The following is a 21,039-nucleotide window of genomic DNA, read 5'->3' as shown; positions in this document are numbered from 1 at the left end:
GAAAGTGATCTAATCAAAGCTGCCCAGGATCAGCATGCAGGGAGTACAGGAGGCTGGGATAGTAAACACCCTTTCATGGGCTAAAGGAGCAGGGGTAGTCTCTGTTTATATCCAGTCAATAGCTGGCAGAGGTAGAGATATCTTCTTTAAATTAAAAAAAAAAAAAAGAGCTGTATGAAAAGGCATAAATTTCAATAAAGGCCAGTGTTAAAAGAAGAAAGCTAAATCCTGCACCATAGGACCCCTGTTAGGATGCATTCCCAGCGGCCAGAACATACAAACATTGCTGTGTGGGGCTGAAACCCCGTGCACTTTGTTTTCCTGTTGGTCAGCAGGAGCAGAACATTATTTTGTAAACATCTGAYGAGCAAAAAGCCAAACCGTGAATGTGAGCAGCATGGCCTGACTTTCTAAACAGGCTTTGCAGAGGAAACCTCAGCCAGTGGARCCTCAGATTGCTGGTGTACTTCTTGGTTTGAATAATACCCTGCTTCAYGGATTGTTACAGTGAAATTAAATAGGGGTATTGGAGCAAGAACAGCCCACTCAACATGTGTATCAGCCCAGACTGCTGCCATAGCAAAGGGAGCCTGTTTCTGTCTCTTCTGAAGATTGGCAAGAGTATAAAAATAAATTTATTTGGTATCTGGAAGACATTTTCCAGCAGACGTTTTCCTTTAGAGCTAGCAAAAAATTGTGGTCTAAATTAGTGTTCTGCGAGTTCTTTGRAAACAAAAAGGTTAGTTAGATGCAACTCACGCAAGTTTAACTCTTACAGCTTTGAAAAGCTCAGGCCTTGAAAGYGGGAATTTCTATATTTACAGCAAGAGAGATTACATTTGAGCTCCACTGTGCTCTCAGATACCCGGTGATGGCCTGCACGTTGTGTTTATTCCCTGTKCTGCAAGGGACAGAGTTTGTTTCAGATTACCTGATGTTTTCATTGAAGTCRAAACACTTGAAAAACAGCGTTTACTTTGACAAAAACCTGGGCTCTGTTCTGAATTTGTTGGAAGGGAGAGGAATAAATCACTGTTTCTACAAAAATGTTTTCACTAGGGAGTCAGAAAAATGCAAACATATGCTGGGGGGCGGAGAASTGTTCTTTGGATAGATACAGAGAGAAGAAATATATAAAAGAAGAGCAATTGACTGGAGAGGCAGTGTGAGTGTCTGGTTTTAGCCATTTGACTAGTAAGCATCAGAACCTGGAAATCCACGGCCCCGCCTGGCCATTAACTTGACTGGAAGGCTTGGGGCTGCATTTGGGAACAATGAGAGGTTYTGCAGCACAGCTCTGGGCTCTTCCCCAGCATCAAAGGGATGTGYAGATGACTTGTTAACACACTGAATGCATTGCATTTTAAATGTCTGCACAGTCTCTTGGATAAAATATGCTACAGATGGGAAAATATTTTTAAATCTTAATTCTAAGTGGTAATACTTTGGTTATTATTTACTTGTGTGCAGAGTGTTAGTGATGGTTAGTCAGAGTCAAACTGCAGCGTCTCTGTGGAAAGATGCAGTGAGTGTCAGCTCAGCCTGCTCAGGAGATTAAGGGAAGGATGATCTTTCTGTGCTGCTTTTGTCCATCAGCCAAAAACTGAGATTCAAAAGCACCACTGCCATTGAAACAAAAAATTGCCCAGGAAAGTCCTGACCCTTCAGGTATTTTTGCAGGAAAAAGGAAATAAATGTGAGGTGCAGGAGCTGTAGAAGTAGGAAAGAAAAGTGAGGAGCCTCTGGCAGGAGCAGTGACTGACACTGGCATCCTCTGTACACATTTTGGTGCATGTGGAGGACAGCAGGGTTAGCAGAGAAAGGAAATGCCACCCTTCTCTGGTCTTTTCCTGAGGAATAATAATGCCTGCCTCCAAGGCCYTGGTGTGCTTCACCTTACCTGCAAGCCACGCAGAGGGCAGAGAGCAGAGCCAGAGCAAAGACAAGGATCCCTGTSACGATGGCCAGCACCATGGTGTTCTCCTGGCTGCTCTGCCTCACGGCGTCCACGGCGCTGGCATCRCTCATGTTCCGGTACTCGAAGAGCATCGCAAAGCCTCGGCCCCGGTCYGTGGTGGTGATCAGCTCCATGATGACCTCGACCATCTCCAGAGATGAACCGAACACCATGGTCTTGTTCACAGGCGAGTTCAACCCGCAGAAGCGAGAGGAAAAGGTGATGAGATCGGAAAGGTACAACACATCGTGGGGACAGACATCCAGCGCTGGCTGAGCGCTGGAGGAGATTTCCGTGGGCAGTGCTGTCGAAGGAAGGGTCCAGCTCTCTGCTGTAGCTTCATCTCTCTCACCAGCAGCCAGGTGGGCAAGCAGGACCTTCCCTTCCAAATCTCCTGTTTGCAGACCGCTGGTGTTTTGTCTCTGCACTGAGGCACCAGCAGCCACAGGGAACGGCAGCTCCTCTGGCTGAGCCTTGGTGATTGCTTTGGGTTCCTTCATCTGCTTCCACTGGTTCTCTTCAGATGCTTGTTTGGCTTCATCTTTTTTTGAGATGGTTCCTGGAAGCTCATCCAGGTGACCAGCAAGGTCCTTTGAGTGGTCCCCAGCACTGCTCAGATTCTGAGCTGCCTTGGACATCGTGGTCTGCAGAGAGGGTTTTGTGGTGTGGACAGCAAAGTCCAGGTTTTCCTCAAGAGAAGGCATGTCCTTATTTTCTGTTGTAGCAGGGGCTGAAAAGCCATCCCAGGGGGCTGGAGTTTCACTGGTGCTCTCAAAGATGTCAAAGTCAAATATTTCCAGGATGAGATTGGTTCTCATGGGAATGAAAAACTGCCAAACGCAGTGTGTCCCTGGGTAGTAGTTGTTTGGAAAACCTGGAGACAAAATSAGGCCTCTTTCCATTGATTCCACCACTGCACCACAGGAGTAATACACCTGGGAAACAAAACAAAGAATCTGACACCGTGCCACAGGTTAYACAGTCTGCCAGATCCCTGCTCTTTTCTTTCCCTTCAGAGCTGGTTTAAAACACCCTTGGGACAGGGAAATTCATTAAGCTATACAAGTCTTAGCTCCTGCTTTTGTGGAATATCAATTGAATATGGAAAGCCACACTTAGAGACTGTGGAAGTGTGTATTGAATGGTCAGCCTCCAAGAGAAATATAACCCACATAAGTAATTCACACAATTCTCACTTCCTACTATTGATAATTTGTGCTGTTGGCAAACGTACAACTTTTTGACCACAAAAATGTGTTGCCCTAAACAGTTGGTTGCGTGAGAGAAATCTTAGGAAGCTAAAGGAAAAATGTGTCACCACAGCATCTCAAACTCTGTGTTATTTTCATTACAAAAACATTTTAATGTAAAAAAGAACCTTTTGCATTGATGATCACCCATGATTCATCCAACCAACTCATCTTCTGTTTCAAGGACATTCAGCCTTATTTACTTCAACAAAATTTRGCCAGTTTTGATTGGGCAAATTTTCTTTTTTTCAAGTGCAGAGCCTCTCAAAATAGTCACAGCAGATACCAGCTCTCCCCAGTAAACCAGCAACCAACATGCATTTTACATAACACAGMGACAGCTCCATGTGAAATCTGCTATTTCTTCCTTCTCCACAAATAGCCTGCAGCCTCCGAGGAGGAAGGAAGTCCATAAAAGGTGCCACTAACCACCATTCTGTGCTTCTCTAAAGGTGCATGAGGCTGCTTTTGCACATCRTATTTACAACCACCTTCTTCCAAAGCCACCCTCAGAGCCTTTTTTCAAGATTCTTTCATAAATTTGCAGAGCACAGAGCCCAGTCTGTGCCTTGGGCAATTGTTTTTGAAAGGGGAGAAAAAAGAAATCAGAAGTGCTTAGGTCACAAACCCAGTGTAGGAGCATGGGTTTACGAGCATTAATTGGAAAAGAAAGGGAATGCTTTGGGTTTGGTGTGGTTTTTTATTGGAAATGATTGGTCGTCTTGGTCTGTTATCTATTTAAACACAAAGGAAGTTTGGCAGTAGAACAAACGAAGCTTATGAAGTCCGTATAAAGCCACAAAGATCAAAATACTCCAGATTTTTTTTTCCTCTTGGTCCCTCCCCTTGGCTCATATTGAAATGGAAAGGAAAAAAAAATCAATGCCAAATGCTAAAAGCCCCTAAATAGAAACAAAAAGCCAGAACTGTTCTGYGAGGCACAACCTTTGTTTTCCAGCAGGTGCTGCTCATATTCTGGGGGATTTCAGGGTGGATGCAGGATGGCCACAGAAAAGGACCAAAACAGTAATGTGGGTGGAAACTGTCTTCTGTATTCAACTTGAAATCCAATATTTGACTTGTAGAAGTGTCATTTAAATCAAAGCTTGTGTTAATTACAGTGGAATAAACTACAGGCTTCTCATTTAAGGCAYCTGGGCCGGACTGTGGTTGGAAGCCTCAAGTGGAAAGGAAACCACATTCATTGCCACATGCATACTATTCCCTAATGCTTTAGGAGTCCCACAGCATGCAATATCCAAATATATTAATAGAACTTTATTGATCTCTTCTCTAGGAGTTAAAATTCTGGGGTTCAGTCCGGATTAGTTAATTCATGGTAAAAATCCATGTGGAAACAGCAACACTTTATGGCAATTCAAGAGGCTACAGATCCTAACATTTAGATCTGTTTACTAATTCACATCAGAATTATAGATTTGTTGACACTTCAATTTTACTGAAAACTTGCTGATTTCCAGTGAATATGCTCCTCTTTCCTYGGGGAAGAGATGGCTCTTGCACTTGCAAGAGAAATAGAGGGATTTTCTGTGAGTTCTCCCTCCATCCCAGCACATCAGTGCAGTCTYGCCCTTGGTCCACACTAATCTTCTGAGCTCACTTTTAAGCAAGATATTTGCATGGCAGGACACAGTAAACAACACCTAACTTTTCCACAAAGAAATGTGCCTGGTTTGGAGGCAGAATGTGCACCAGAGCTGCTGCTCTCTCAGGGTGGCACTCCTGGATGTGGGAGGATCACAGATTGGCTCCAGCCTCCTTAAATTAGCAGTGATTGAGGGCTGCTGAGATTTTGTTTTGAGGAATATGTGAACTGATCCAGTTGCCTTTTTTCAGACTCTGAGAAGGCGCTTGGAGGCGTTCACAGCCCCACCTCTACTACCAGGAGACTTTGTTAACACCCGAGGGCTGCAGCTCCGGGGGATTCATCACCGCACTGCTCAACGGGGAAGTGCATCCCCCCACAAATCAAATCCCCCCACAAATCAAATCCCCCCACAAATCCCTCACCCCCACCCTCAGGATAAGCTCCCTTTCCAGCCTTCACTTTCACTCGGATCAGCCCAGCTGTCATCATTTGAAGAGGAATATCTTGCAATATTGCTCATCAATCTCCAAGAGGAATATCTCGAATCATCCAYTATCTTGCACACTCTGTGTGCATCCAAGGAGTCTCAGATTCAAGGTGCCTCTTGAGCTACAATGCAAACCYCAGCAGGTGCCCTGCACCCCAAAACCTGGCAGAATTCTAGAAACATGGCTGGAAGGTCATGGTACTGGGGGAGTTGCTCATTTATWATGGCTTGTGAGACCAAAAAGATTCAAGATTTGCTCTGAAATCAGAGAAAAAAGCCCACAAGGGACAGGAAATGCAAGACAGATCTGAGGGAAGGGGAGGGGGAAGGATTTCTGATTGATTTATAATCCACAGCTGAATGACTGACAAAATGGTTTTGTTCATTTGAATCATCCATTAAGAACCCTGAGTTTTGCCAATTAGACACAGATGTTCCCTTCTGCAGCGAGCTATAGACTCGTGGGCTTTTGACAGATGCATGCAAAAACAACTGGCAAGTTTTTAATTTTTGCAAATGATAGGTTGTTGTCTTTTCAAAAACAACACTTGATTTATGCCCACACCAATTAGGTGAATTATGAGCAGGGAGAACCAGATTACCAGTCCTGTCCTCCTGTTTTTCAGTGTTTTCCACCCTGGCCAGGGGTCCCAAATGTTCCCAACAGCTGTGTTGAATCTCCAGTCCATCCTACCTGCCTTCTGTATCAGGGTAACTGGGAAACAGCATTTGGGAGGTTTGGAAGTAACTTGGCACAGGGTGCAGCACAAAGACAACAGGTCATTGCTTCAGACTGGATTCTGTACATCAAAGGGCTCCTGAGAAGCAGCAGGCACTGATGAAAAGCAGAATTCCCRTGCATGAAGAGGAGGAAATTATTGTTTTGGCCAGATGGGATTTTATCATAAGGCCCACCCAAGTATATGCACCAGGAAGAGAAGTTATCATCATCTGAGTAATACAACCCTTAACTCTGCTCTCCTCTCACACAACACCTACAAATGTAGGCCTGGAGCCTCTGCATAATTCCTGTAGGAACACTGTCAGGGAATCAACAGATTCCAAGGGAATCCCACTCTCTACAAGAATAATTTCATTTAACAATTCAATCAGCCCCCTTTGATCACAATTCCTTCCAGAGAAGGCAGCAGGCTCGAGCTGGACCAGAGACACACTCAGAGCTGGAGATGCAGAGCTGGCCTRAGGTGATGCTGGGGGCCCAGAGGGAATGTGGGACGATGCTGGGACATGCAGGGGCTAAGAGAAGGTGACATGGCCATGTGGCTCAGCTTGTAAAGACACAAGCCCTGCTGAAGAGAAACCTCTGTGCTCCTGGATTTTGCTCCTTCTCCTTCGTTCATGTTGATGCTGGCTGTGAGGAGCTGCTGGTTGCAGCATCCTAGAGGACACAGTTTCACTTGCATCCCAAAGACTGCTTATTTTTAAAGTGTATTTATTTCAAAGAAGGGAAGGAGGACATCCTGTCCTCATGTTTGATATTTTGTTGTGAGCACAATCTYAGATTCTCTGGATTGGGACTTGTCCAACATCCCTTGTTTTCCTTTATAAAATACCCAAGAAATAGCAAGTTCTGGTGGGGCATACCCGGAGTCAGAGTGAACTGGAGACACACAGCTGAGCCACAGAATGTCCACAACATCCTCAGAACATCCTCAAGGGCCAAGCCACACACCTAACAGAGATACCCAGCTGCAGGYTTGCAAGGAAATGATGTGCAGAGTTCATCACCCACTTTGCCCTCATTAATGCTTTATGCACATCTCAGCTTCTGTGCATTTGTCACATGTATTTTGAGTTTCAGGCAGATTTAAAAACGTCACTTCCATTTCTTTTTAGAAACCAGAGTAGGAATAATCCACTATTTTTCAAACTGACAGAACATTTAAGAAGTGCTGCATTTATTAGTCTTTTCAAGCACAGATGTGTATTAACTCCTTATCCAAGTGAAAGGGCTTTTTGGTCTTTGCTTGAAGACTGTACTAGAAAAAATCTAATACTGGAGWAATGAGTGGAGGTGGGGACAGAAACTTTTAATGCAAACCTTAGGCCCTTAAAAATATCACTCTGAAGTCAAAACACTTGGTCCTGATCCCATTATTTGGATCATAAGGTTATTTTATGTTTTGTCCCTTCSCGTAAAATAGCCCCATTACTTAAACACTTCCAAGAGTAGAAAATAAAGAACTTGTCTACAGGTAGATTTTTTGGTTCAGTTTAAAAATCAGAATGCACTGCAGCTGCCTGGTGCCAGAACAGGGCAGAAGCCTTATCTGGTCAGCCTACAGCTCATTCAACAGCAGCCACGGGGGTAAGCAAAYAGCTTCTGCACAGAGATGGATGCAGTCTTAGAATCCAAGATTGTTCAGCCTGGATGATTAAATTTAGTCATCTGAGCTCAACTTAGCATCAGTGGGATGAAAACCCAGCAAGCTTTATTTGGGATCCCTCACCCCTCCAAAATGAAAAACATCTAAAGTGCACACATGCACACACACGTGTGTTTATTCTTTCAAAGAGCTGGAAATGCTTCAAGGCTCCTTCACCAACTCCTTCGCATTTATTCTGCCCAAGGGACCTCCTTAAAACTCGGGCTACACCAACATCTTTGCTCCAAACATGGAGGGGGAGGGAGGGCATCCCAGCTCCTTCCCCCTTCTYCCCTCCAAACACGGGAAGTTCATTCCAAGTTAAAGATCACTCGGACTCCTGAGGACATTTGAACAGAGCCAGCCACCCGGGGTGAAATATGAAATGGCCCAAAAATTCAGCCAGAGTAGAGAGAAAGTGCTAAACTTAGGGTTTTAAAAAGAAAATGAGAAGGAAAAAGGGAAAGTTTTCATTCCACAATCCCAGTTTACAGGGGAAAAACAAAATATAGACAAGCCTTTTCTTGCTGACATGGCTGGAACTCACTGCAAAGCTACCAGAAATACGATTCCTGTGGTTCCCAGCAAAAGCCCCAAGTTCTCCTCTCACAGTATTTCCAAGCTAGGGAAGTCTGAGCYTTTTGGATGCTCGTCAAAGACAGGATCTGAGGAAAGACTATCCCAAGAGTAAGACRGAAAACTTCAGTCTGTTGGTTTAAGAAGTGACCACATTTCCTTCACTAGCTGACTGATCTGGAGATCAAAGCTGGTGGGACTTTTTTCCAGTAGAGGACAAAGTTAATCGGAGACTTAAGAAAATTAGTGCTCTATTTAATTTTGCATTTTCAGCTCATCTTTGCATGCAAGGTTAATTTTCTTCCATTAGCATGAACCAGATACAGCTGCAGCACATCTAACCTCATTTTTTTTCCACCTGGCAGTACAAGAATTCCTGGAAATGCCTTGGAATCACCACTTCCCTCTCTGCCAAATTGCCTTTGCTGTTTGAAGCAAGAGGCAACAGCAAAAGGAGACTCTCTCATCCCACATTAGGGCAACTCCTCAAGTATCTCTGGGTGATTGAAAGTAGCAGAGTTAGCAGAAGCAGATCAGACATGGGATTGACAGAGTACGACAAAAATTGCTGACACTTTGTTTTGTTATTAATTTCCCATCTCCTTTTTTCCAGCCTTTAATTGTAATTATTTTTCAGCTTGATCTCCCAAGGAGTACCTGTCACTTATGAGAGTACCCTGCTTGTTTGGGGGTTCTCCCTTGTCCTCCCAATGTCCCTGTCCCAAACAAACCCACCTATGTGCTCAATGTATCCTCTCCTCGCTCCCTGGGCCAGTTCACACCAACGAGCCCTGAACAGGGTCAGTGTGGGACTCAGGCTGGGCTGAGCATACATTTGCCTTTAACACATTTATGGAACCAGAGCAGTTGCACTCATGCCTTTAAACAAGGACCTAATACTTCTTGAAGTGAGTGAAACCTGCTGGATTTAAACAGAACCAAACCCACATTTTTTAACAGATGCTCTGTTATTTTAGTGGTGGGCAGCAGCAGTTCCACCACACGAAAGTGATTATGGATGTGACATTTCCACTCTGCAAATCCCATTTTCAGGAAACTGGCTTGTCTTATATTCCTTCTTGCCACTCATCAGACAGCTTTACAGGGCCCTGTTTTCACACTTGTCTCCAAGTTTTCTATTGTTTCTAATGATTTGCAGGACATTTGAAGAGGATAAATGTGCAGGTAGGAAGGGAAGGAGGCTGTGAAAGCCTGTCACTGCAGGAGACAAGGCAAACARAAATACYRCTAGAAGAGATGGGGAGGGAAGCAGGAATGCAGCAATTAGAGCAAAGAATGCAAAGTCTGAACGAGACTCGAGGACTTAGAGGCCCAAATATGCCCCAGACTGCAGATGTGCCATTCCCTCTTATTCTTCCCATATGTGACTCTGCTGCAGCTCAAGCATCACAACAACATYGCTGGGAAGGCACTGCTTTATTTCACCAGAGAATAGGCAACTTCTCCTCGCTTCCTATGGAAAAAACAATAATCAGGGAGGGTGGCAATGTTTGCATACYCTTGGATGGAGGCAAATGAGCTCTGTTGGGATGGAGAGAGGCTGGCAGGGCTCACCTGCTCCAGGTCTCCARGGCCAGCTCGCAGTGCCTGCCTGTGGATGCGGCATTCCCTGTGGCAGCTTGCCAAACCGTTAGGCAGGCAAGGCCACAACAAATGCCTGGGAATCAAAGCAGCTGCAGAAGAAGTGGCAGGAGAAGGTCAGTGATCTCATTAGAGCCAGGAGGCCAGGGCCCCCAGCCYCAGCGAGGTCCCAGCTCCACAGCTGCAGCGTGTTTTGATACCTGGCTCTGGCAGATTGCATAACTGCACCATGAGGTCACCAGCCCTCCTCCTTGATCCTCTCTCAGAACAGGAGGTGGGGAAAGGGAAAAATCACAAAAAAACAAACACTCCGACAACCACCAGGCACAGCGACGCACTCCAGCCTCTGTGGAGAACAACAGCCCTCCTCATTTAACTCCAGAGATTCTTGTTCCCAAACAACAAAAAAATGCTTGTTCCCGGGGACACAAGAAGGGGCTGTTTCCCGAACAATCAGCCATGGAACAGCCCAGCTTTCCATAGCATGATCAGCAATATATGCAGCCTGAGCATACATTGACATTTTGTGCTTGCCTTCAGAGAACACGGAGCAAAGGCAGCCGAGGGCTCTGCTGCTTTTGGGAGGCTCTGGTGAGGAGGAAAACCAGCTCATCCTCCTCAGGCCAAAGAATCCAACCTACACCGTGGTTATGAGCAGGAGGTAGAATTTTCTGCAGGAGCCACAGACCCTTTTGAACACCTGATGCAAGACTTCTGTGTAAGGTGAAGAACACCCAGCTCTGGGTGCRAGGCTTTTCTAGTTAATTGGACTCATTTCTCTCAACAGGCAGGAGGTGTTTCCTGCAGAGGGAAAGTCAAACCAATAGTTAAAGATGGTCTTAACAGCCCTCTGGAAGGATATGTCCCCCTCTCAGCAAAGGCAGGACGCTTATTTCTAACTCAGCTACTGAAGGGCTCTGACTTCTCCTCTTTCAATCCTTTAATTAAAATGGAGTTGGATTCACCTACAAGATCTCCTACAAGTTTCAGCTATACTGAGATTTTCAGAGCTAGAAGTGCTTTTGATGAGCAGTTTTTCTCTGGGCTTGGCAGCTCCTGGGTACATTTGCTATCTGTCAGATTCCCAGGTTGAAGTTATCACCACAGGAGTAACCCTGGCATTCACTGATTACTTGAAGTTTTTGCATGTCAAGGTGCAGACACACTTATGAATTGGATAAAATGTTGGTAGAGTGTAAAATATAGATAGAAATACTCTGGAAAGACCCAGGCCAAGGCATAGGACATATTTACTTTAATTTTATTTACATCCAGGTGCTTTTACTAGAAACTAAGTGCCAGGTCTTATTCTGAACTCTCTCTATATTGACTACAGCCTCACATTAAAATATTAATTTCCTTCTTCTCACTTCAGTCTGAAAAACAAAAAAGCCAGATTGTTTTTCTATCAAATGATTTGAAAAATCTATTTAAAATATGCAAATCTAGTGCTTGGAAAGACCCACTTGACTAGGCAGTGTTCCCTTGGGGACTATAACTATTACACCCCATAAAGTAGAACTATTTTAAGCAGAAACCTCTCATAAGTGTCTCATAAATCCATTGTGCTACACTCATGCAACGAATGTGAGCCGTGTCACTGTGAGAGCAGTGTGAACATTGGCTTTCCCCTTTCATCACACCATCAGCTTTTATGGCCAAGGAAGAACACAACATATYCAACATAACATCCACCAGGGAGTGCTGGAATTCCCATCAACAAACAGCCTTTTCTCATGGACTTTTCAAACTTRTCCTTGCAGGGCAGAGGAAAAAAGCTAATTCTTGTGACTGGACACTCAGCAGACAAAAAGAGGTTCTCCAACAAAGATGCAAGATGCCACATCAAAATAAGATCCTCCATCTGTACAATGCTGCTATCCATGTTTTAGTTTGTTGGGWTCCTTTTGCAGAAAATACCCTCATTCAAACATACAAAAAAATGTAAAGCCTTAGAAAGAGAAACAAAGGCATCATTTAGAGTGCCTCCTCAGGCAAATAATCATGAATATGATGGGACCATGGTAAATAAAAGTAAGGCAGTGTAATGAAGAGTTCAAGATGYCATGGCCATTTGCTTCAGGGCTTTAATAGGTCACATAGGTCTATTCTCYACCAGAGCAAGTTCCCATTAACAAAGTGTACACAGCACACCATAGAAAAATTAACAGTAAGCGATAGGGTGGGTGGGAACTGACAGGGGTGATGGGGCAATTTCCAGAAGATCAATCTGGTTTTCATTTTCTGTAAACGGAGCAGTTGAAAGCAGCTCAAATTAAAGAGCAGAAAACGTGGTCAGATTGTTTTCTACTGCTTGGTGACCAGATGGAGTATATAACAAAACAAAAGCTATAGCCCTGCAGTAAAAGTTTACTTGTGGAGTTCAGTATAAAAGTCCATTGAACAAGTTATGCATGCCCATAGGAATCTGTAAAACTAATGTTCCCAAATTAACTTCATATATATCACCTCTCAAAKACATGGGGGAGATTTAAATAATGAAATCCATATGCAGCTTTGGTGCCCAAAACTGCTTTGTTTTGTTTTGAAAGGACCAGAAACAGGAGAAGGGAGAACTGAAAGGCAATCCCATGCAAATTTCGCTGGCCACTTCCYGGGAAATAAAACTGGATCTTTAAAAGCAAACAAAACACACACATATATGTGTGAAGTGGCAAAAAAAGAGCTGTTTGTGCTTGGATTTTCAGCTACGTGACCCCATTGTTTCATTCAGACACTTCAGATGCTTCACAAGTTGCAAGTCTATTGTACAGACATATGGAGAAGGAAACATTCCATATGTGAAAAGCAAAACCTGTGAGTATTCTGTGTCACCATCACCCTGCTGCAGAGCTGTTACCCCAACGTTTCAGGAACCAGGTTGTTGTCTCATGAAATGCAACTGGCAGGTGAGAGAATTATGCAGAAGACATGGGGAGTGATCTTCAAAGTGCAAGCAAAGAAAAACCCTCTCCTTTTCATAGAATCTTTTTAGCTGGGCTTCCACATGAGCCATTGCTGCAGCTGGGGCTGGAGCATCCAGGAGTCTGCTCCAGTCCAGGGCTCATCCTTCATTTTGGATTGTACACAAACAGCAGTGCTTCTCTCCACCTCGTTCTCCCAGGATTAGTCTCCTCTTGTGAACTCTGAAGAGGGAAATTTCCAAGGCTCCATCTTGGCCAGGATTTCAGAGAGCAGGATGCTTGTAAATTTTACTTTATTGCTTACACATAAGGAGAGACCATGAGGGCACAGCAGGGAGCGTTGGGAGAAAGCTGAAAAAAGTATCACAGATATTGCAGACAGAGGAAAAACGAAGCCCCGGGTTTGTTGTTACAGGGTCCCAACCAGTGMGCAGTTTGTTTTCCCAAATAAATCTGCTTTGCAGACATCCTTTCTTCTTCCCCATTCAAGTCTCAACCAGGAAACCTGGAATAAGTTACTGTTGATTTTAGAGGCAAATCAAAGTGTTCAGCCTGCTAAGCTTGCATTTAGCCTTGATGAGCAACTCCTTGRGGCCCTTGTATTCAAATAGTGAGGTCTGGGATTTACCTGAGCTGCCCACCCATGCAGGTCTAGAGCACAGGAGGAAGTCAAGGACATGGGTTGCAAGTGATACCAATAAAGGCTTCATGTTTCCAGTCAAAAAATCCCTTTAATAAAAACTCAGTCTCTAAAAACAGTGGAATATCTACTAACYGAGACCAGGAGAGAGCTGGATTTAAATAGAATAAGTGGATTAGATCTCCCACTGCTAATCCCAAATTAAATACAGTACAGAGCAGGCACACCCTCCGTGGAAAGGCTGAACAACCAATTCTCTGGGATTTGGATCAGGCTGGACTTTCAGAGGGAGGTCCTCCCAGAGCTCCTGTACCCAGAAAGYTGTCACCCTTGGCACCTGACCCTAGCTAAGTCCTGCTACACCTTAACAGAATAAAGAAACACAAACACTGCGAAAAAAAGATCAATAAGAGATCGATGAACTTCTGAAAGTCCCTTCCTGAGAGCTGACAGTAGTTCTGAATGGAGGCTTGTGGCAGCTCATTTTGTTTAGCTCATTTGGTGTTGAAACCTGGCTGCTAATATAAAGAAATGAGAGGAGTAAAAAATCCTGGATGAAAATGAGAGTGTAGCAGGTTATGGCTTGCATGTGAAAAATTCATTTGTCACTTTGAACACCACCCACCCCTGCTTTCTGTTGAAGCATAATGGTACTGCCTGYACTCCCCCAGGACCAAGGATTTCACATAGTTTAACAGTTTCTATAATTAGATATTTGTGAAACTCTGAAATCCTCTAATGAAACGTAATGTAAAGGTATTACCAACACATCTACCATGAAAGGGCTCCACCCAAACCCAAATTCAGATATTGTCCTCAAGGTGCATCATTACTAATCCAAGCCAGCAGTACTTATGGCTTGATTTCAATCCTCCTCAAGTCTCAGATCACTTCTGTGAGCTCCAGTAGGGYTCTGAGAACTCTAGAAAGGAAATACAGGCAAATTAGCCTTTSCTCCTCTCAAAACTGGAACCTCCTTTCCATTGGCAATGATGTGAGTGAGGATATTCAAAATGAACCAYAGGGTCATTTGCTGCTGAGAGTTTGGAAGAGGAATGATAATGCTCTGACAMTGAGTTTGAAAACTAAGCCAGGCTTCTCCCTACTGCTGTCAAATTGTTCCACATATTAATGCAAGACCCTACAGTGCCCTGTCCCTACTCTACCCTTCTCCTGCCATGAATCTGCMCAAGAGGATTATTTTTCTATTTAGCACTTCCCATACTCAAGGAAGTATCTAAACACCAAGCTGAATATTTATCATTTACAGACCTGAGATCTCAGTGCATAATTAGAACAGTGTGTAATGGGAAGAGTTGCTTTACYAGACCTGGTCTAGCTAAACTATTGCTAGGTAGCCACTCTCTGGTACCAAATATGCCACGAGTTCTTTTGTTTTAAGAAGAAAGGAAAGCAGGAAGAAGGAGACCTCAATATTTTGCCACCATTCCTGGTCTGTCACACAAAGAAGCAGATGGCAGAATTGTAATTTTTTGTTACCACAGGAAAGTTTGTTTGCTGGGTCTTTTCAAACCAGTGCAACAGGACTGTTTGCTCCAACCTCTTAGATGGCAAAGAAAAAAAAATTATTTCAGTGTTTTCACCCCAAGGATGGKTGGTATCTCTACTGATGCTGCAGTCTTTTAGCTCCTTCTACGTAAAGATTACCCACAGCAGTTCAGAAATCTTCTGCCACTGGCTCATTTCTCTTACCTTGGCTGCTGCTTCCATTTCTGGCCCTGGTGAGRGAGAGAATTATGGTTTGGCTCTACAAAAAGAGAGTCCCCTTGCTGGGCAGGACTTGAGGCCAGCCTTGTCCATCTTCTCAGCTTTCAGCTTCTTCAGTGCTTCAGTAATTAGAATTATCAGGACTAAAACACTGTGGACATTATTGCTGCTTAGTGTGAAGCTAACAAGGGAGCGCCGGATTTATAACACTCTGGCCAGACAGAGAATTAAAAAAAAGTTACAAATCATTGCCCAGTTCCAGGGATATGTACTCCAGGATCTTATTTTGCCAGAGACTCCACGTGAACTTTAGCCTCTAGAAGAAATCCGCCTGCAATTTTCTAATTTAAATACCAGTCAGACCAGTGGCGGGATGTAAACTAACATGCATGAAAAATAAGGGTTCAATGACCCAAATCAATTATGTTTTAAGGGCACTGCTCTGGACTCAGTAGGAAATATTTCAAACAGGAAAAAGAACTAAATAGGATCATTCATTGAACTGACTTGGAAATGAGGCAGAAATTTGGTAAATAAGAAGTTCAATGCAAGCCAGCCTTACAAACCAAATTTAGTGGATTAAAAAACCCCAACAAAAAAAAAACAAAAAAAAACCCAAACCAAAGCCAGAAAAAAATGAACCAAAACAACTAAAAACCAAATCCAAATAATTTTTAGACTCAAATAATGTTTCAGGCTCCTGGGTACTAAAGTGAACAGTGCAATAAAACAAAGCAATTCTCACGCYTTCCTTGAGCCCAGGCAGTTTAACACAGTTTACTTCCAGACTTTTTTTTTTTAAAAAAAAAAGCAGTTTATAGAAACCCTGAAACTGCATCTTTATTAAAATAGGACAACCTGCAGGTTCTCTGTGTTAAGCAAAAATAATAATTAAAAAAAACCCAACTTCTGAAGATCAGAACCAGCTACTGTGACTGGGTTTTTCAAAGCACATAAACAGAAATTAGGGAGAAAGAGTTCTACTGCTTCAGAATATAGAATATAGCTGCTCCCCAAATTGGCCAAAACATCCAAACTCTCTGCATGGTAAGCATCTGATCTGCCAAGATACATTGTAAACACAATAGGAAGCAGTTATGGCAATTAATCAAGACACAAAGAATATAGGAAAGTCCTACCATTTCTCTGCTCCTCAAGTACAAAGTACTTCCACAAACAGTCAAGAGATTAATAGATACTAAGCTCATTGCCAACAAAACTTCCAGGTTCTTTGAAGGTGCCTTATTTGTCTCGACTGGCTTCATCTCCTGAGACAGAAATACAGCCTGGTGTGCACACCCAGTGCTTTACAGCAATGAATAAAGCAAAAGCTACCTGGACCTAAAAATCCCATTAAAATGTTACTAAAATAACCCCCACACCTGGCAGCTGCTGGGATTGGAACCAGATGTGCAGCACATCTGGTAAAGGGACTGCTGCTAACAAACACTGAGCCATTTGAGGGATGTACTTTTCCAATCCAGCAATGGTCCAGAAAGACTTAGCAAAAGTTACATATTTTGCCTCTTCTTTTCTTAAGGCAGATGCTGACCCCTTACAGACCTATTGTGTGCCAAATTAAAACWTTTGAGAACTTCCCTATCCTACCACCCCAATCAGAAGTGCATATTTTGCTGCTCCAGTTGCATAATTTACTGATTCAGCTGCATGCTTGGTTGATCTGGTAGGAGACTAGTACAGTAGTTGAGATTCTGGATACATTGCCAACTGTGCAGCGTGCTTTGTTGATCAGGGCTGTAGAATTTAATAGCTGAAATTTCATACACTTTACTAATCAGGCCACATTCTTTGCTAATTGAGGTGCATATTTTAGTAGTTGATTTTTTTTTTTCATCTTTCACTGATCTCAGGAAGGATCCTGCTCCCTCTGAAACCAGCAGGAAGTTTGCCATAGCTCTTGCTGGGTAAAGGACTAAGACTTTCACTAGAGGGTCTAGGATTGCTAAGATTTCTTCTCTTAAAAGGAATGARAAAGGCTTGATATTTTTCTTTAAGCCAGCAAGTGAACAGAAGAATACCAGATGAAGGATGGCACTGGCATAAAGACCTCCTCCACAGGGATTTGATTAAACAGATAATATTTAATGGACATACAGAGACATAATTTTGACTATGTTACTCTTTCATCAGGCTTACATTCTTCCTTCAGGATAAACAAGCCGCTTATCTGCACATCTTGTTCCATTTGATACAGACACGCAGGAGGAAACATCATGCACCTTATCTTCAAATTTTCTTTCATTTGATCTAACTCCTATTTTTAAATTGCTGTAGTACTCGGTGAAGGATTCCAGAGAGAGCTCTACTTTGCCACAAAACATGTTACAAGCATCCACACTACCTCACAGCATCACAAATTTTCTCAGATCTTMCTGGCAGAGACCACCTTCCTGGATGAAAAGAACAATTCAGTTGCCTGCACCTCATGCAGACTTTGTCCTTGCCAAGGGAGTTTCTGTTATGCTTTTACATTGTTAAATCTAAGCCAGAAGACAAATCATTTCTCATAAATCGTTGAATACCTTTTTTCAACTGATAAACTGAACTRCATTTGAACCACTAACTCAGAGTGGGATGTATATTTCTTTACTAGCATAGCAACACTATCAGTGTAGCCAAAAAAGATAAAAATAGTGAAGCCTACGCAGCACAGTGCAGTCCTTGATGAGTGAAGAGCAAGTGCAACTTACTCCAAGAAATAATAAAAACAGGGAGCAAGAGATGTTCACACACGTCTATKTGGGCACACAGAGTTCCCTCTCACATTTAGGAAAATAAGCAATAGAAAGTTTTTTTCATTGTGCAAAAGAAATTGTCCGGTATGTTAAAAGCCTATACACAACATGTGATCAAAAGAATAATTGACATAGCAAGAAGTCAAGTCGGGGAAAGAAGGCAGGAGGAGGCTGCTGCTTCTTCATTAAGGAGGCAGTTTCTTTTCTGTAGTGCTGCTGGTCAATACTTCAGTTTAGTTACTGCCTGGTGTGAAATCGAACAGTCTTGATTTCAGACTTAGAGAACAACAGAAGTTGACTAGGAAACACAGGAAAATAAAAAAAGAAAACTCAATTCTAGAGCTTGCTGATGCATTCAGAGTCCTATCATTGCCTTTCACCCCTGAAGGCACAGAAGAAGGCACTTGCTCCTCATGACTGTGCAGGCAAAGGCAGAACAGAAACAGCACAGGAAGGATGCAATAATTCAGGGAAGCAAGCAAGTTATGTAGTTTAATACGAGAGGTATGCAACTGGATAAGGGTAAGCTCGCGTTCTGCAATGCAATCCTGACTTAAAAGAGAAACAAAATACAAAGCCCCGCAACCACACAATTCAACAGATCTTGGTAAAGTTAGTGTTTCAGTGCCAGAAATGTGGCATAATTAAGTTCTCACTGTAGCTATCTTCACTAGGATACCAAAGTGAGATAAAACATCTCGTTTTAACCACAGTCATTGCTGTGTGTTTGTGGGCTGTGGCAGGGAATTGCTTTATCAGGCAGAATTATAATGCTGTTTCCCACCAGGGAAAGCAACCCCACACCATTTTTTTTCTTCATATATGTATGTAACAAGACWCAAATGTATGGAATATTATTTTCTTATACTCTATTGTCTCACATTTCATTGAATTGAGAATCCTACTGGATGTGTCAAACCTTGGTTCTATCAGGGTCCATAGGAAAAGTCCCACTCACTTCAGCGGGACCACAACTGCTCATGCTTCCCAAAGCTCTGAGCGACTGCTCTGCAGCTGCTCCTGGTTCTGGGGTGCTCTGTGTCTCCTCGACAGCCTTTCCATCGCAGCTCGGGCTCCCCCGTGCTCGCCCTCTGTCAGCTCCCCGCGCCCTCTCGCTCTCAGCTATGCCCGGATCCCTGCCCTGGGAGCTGTACCTGTCACTGGCACAGTTTACCTGYTCTCTGTGCTACAGCCGAGGTGCACCAGAGCGGGAGAGCGAGCGTGGGGGCTGTAACAGAGCACGAGTTATCTGCTTTGGACTCCCCAAGCCAGCCTGTGCCCGTGGTAGCGATGCCTTTGGGCAAGCGTTCTCATTTCTGCTGCAAATCCGTAGTCACTGGGCTTTCACCGGATTTCGGGTYCGGCGGTACCGAAGCGGAGGGGCTGATGCGGGGTCCCGGAGCATCAYGTCTTCCGGTACCTTTCGGACTCCGGGCGAGTCCCTGGCCAGCCCCACACCCCAAACCCCGAGGGGCAGGGGCCGAAGGGACCCGCTGCCGCCCCCGCCGCGGCCGCCCCGCCGCATCCCTGCTCCCGGTGTCCGCGGCGYATCCCTCGTCCCGGGAGCACCACCGCGCCCCTCACCCGGGGCTCCCGGCAGCTCTGCCGCACCCCTCGCCCCGGGACTCCCGGTACCTGCCCTCCTCCCGGCGGGGCTCCCGCGGCACCCCCTCCCCGTCGGGCTCGCCGCTGCCGCGCTGCCCTGCCCGGTGCGGGCGGGGGCCGGTGCCGCCGGTGCTGCCGGTGCCGGGGTTACCTTGGCTCCCGCCCCGCCGAGGCAGAGCGCCGCGGCCGCCGCCAGGACGAGCCCCGCGCCGGGGCCGCTGCGGAGCATGGCGCGCCGAGCCGATCCGCGCCGCGCACAGCCAGCGGAGCTGCCGCGCCGAGCCGTGCCCCGAGCGGGCGCCGCTGACAGCGACCCCCCGAGCCCGGCCTCCCCGCCCCTCGCCCCCTCCCCCGGCCGCTCCCGGCCCCTGCCCTCCCCCGGGGGGTCACCTGCGGCGCGGAGCTCGGCGGGGACCGGGCGAGGCGCCGCGGGAGCGGAGGGGGCTGCAGGGGAGCGGGGGTCGCCTGGTCCGAGCCCCCCGCCCTGGGTGCTGCATCCTCTCCGGGTTGGGAACAGCCGGGCTGGAGGCGGCTCAGCCCCTGCSAGCAGCCGGCGGGAGCGCGCTCCTGCGGGAAAAGTTTCTCGTGCGGGGCGGTGGGAGATGGAGGGGCTGCTGTGCGAACACTGGAGAGGGCACCTGCCCTGGGCAGCGCACCCGGCCGCTGCTCCGGTCCGCTGCCAGACCCTGGAGCCCGTCAGGGCAGTGAATGGTCAGAGAAATGGGAAATAGGGAAAGGGCTCAGGTGTTTCCCAGGAGCAAAAAGCACCCCAGCTTCATTTGAGCCCGAAGCTAAGAACAGGGAACGAATATTCCCGGGCATCCTGGAGAGCCCAAAGAGCAGGAGCTGCACAAAAACCAGCAGTCAAGGTATAGCAGCCACTTAACCTTTCTGGAAGTGATGAGAGGGCGAGAGACACTCCTTATTTCTGAGGCAGCTTTCTGGTTTTTCAGGTGAGACACTCTCCTGTACTCATTGACTCTCACCATATCCTGCACTGAATGTCAGATGACAACTTAATGGGAAAAAATGAATACCTTCAGTTGGTGTCCAAGTGGGTGCATGTAACAAGCATGTTGGAGAGCTAGTATCAAAGAAAACAGTTTCAGTGTCAAAGAMAACAGTTTTATTTTTTCTTTCATAAATGCAGTCTTGTGTTGAATGCATCCTGGCACCAAGCTCATGTCTAGCCCAGGCCGATTCACCTGCTCCATGGGTTTGATGTCCTGGACATAGTGCTTGAATCGCTGAGAGGTGAAATAGATCTCCACCTAATCCTTGCAGCGCCTGTGAGGTGAAGTTGCCTGTTAGCCTTTATTGGACACCTACAAAAAGTAACAACGTGCTTAGCCTAAGGCTGAGGGAGGCTCAGGGTCAGGACYCTTGACTGCTCACTGCCCACAGGGACCGAGCTGCCTCCCTGAAAAATTTACATATTCGAAATTAGAAGTAGCCCTACTATGGAAGGGCACATAAGGAATGTCTCGATAGCTTAAGTGGCTTGTTTATACTTCTTGC

The 21,039-nt window shown here is 45.3% G+C and overlaps 1 protein-coding gene across 1 annotated transcript in view; it reads right to left on the bottom strand.

The window, feature by feature from the left end:
- Positions 1 to 19,759, bottom strand: part of LOC130575293 (uncharacterized) — a 30,218-nt gene extending 10,459 nt beyond the window's left edge. The window contains exons 1-2 of the mRNA XM_057369080.1: positions 19,673 to 19,759; positions 1,901 to 2,892 (exon numbers count right to left, since the gene is read on the bottom strand). Coding sequence (XP_057225063.1) covers positions 1,901 to 2,892; positions 19,673 to 19,750 — 1,070 coding nt within the window. The 5' untranslated portion in view covers positions 19,751 to 19,759. The remainder of the gene's footprint in view (positions 1 to 1,900; positions 2,893 to 19,672) is intronic.
- Between the last annotated feature and the right edge of the window lie 1,280 nt (positions 19,760 to 21,039).

This window comes from Malurus melanocephalus, unplaced genomic scaffold (assembly GCF_030028575.1).
Source record: "Malurus melanocephalus ecotype Western Australia unplaced genomic scaffold, MMel_1.1 scaffold_102, whole genome shotgun sequence".
NCBI lineage: Eukaryota > Metazoa > Chordata > Aves > Passeriformes > Maluridae > Malurus > Malurus melanocephalus.
Note: the sequence above shows the minus strand (reverse complement) of the source record. Positions and strands in the feature narration are given on the sequence as shown.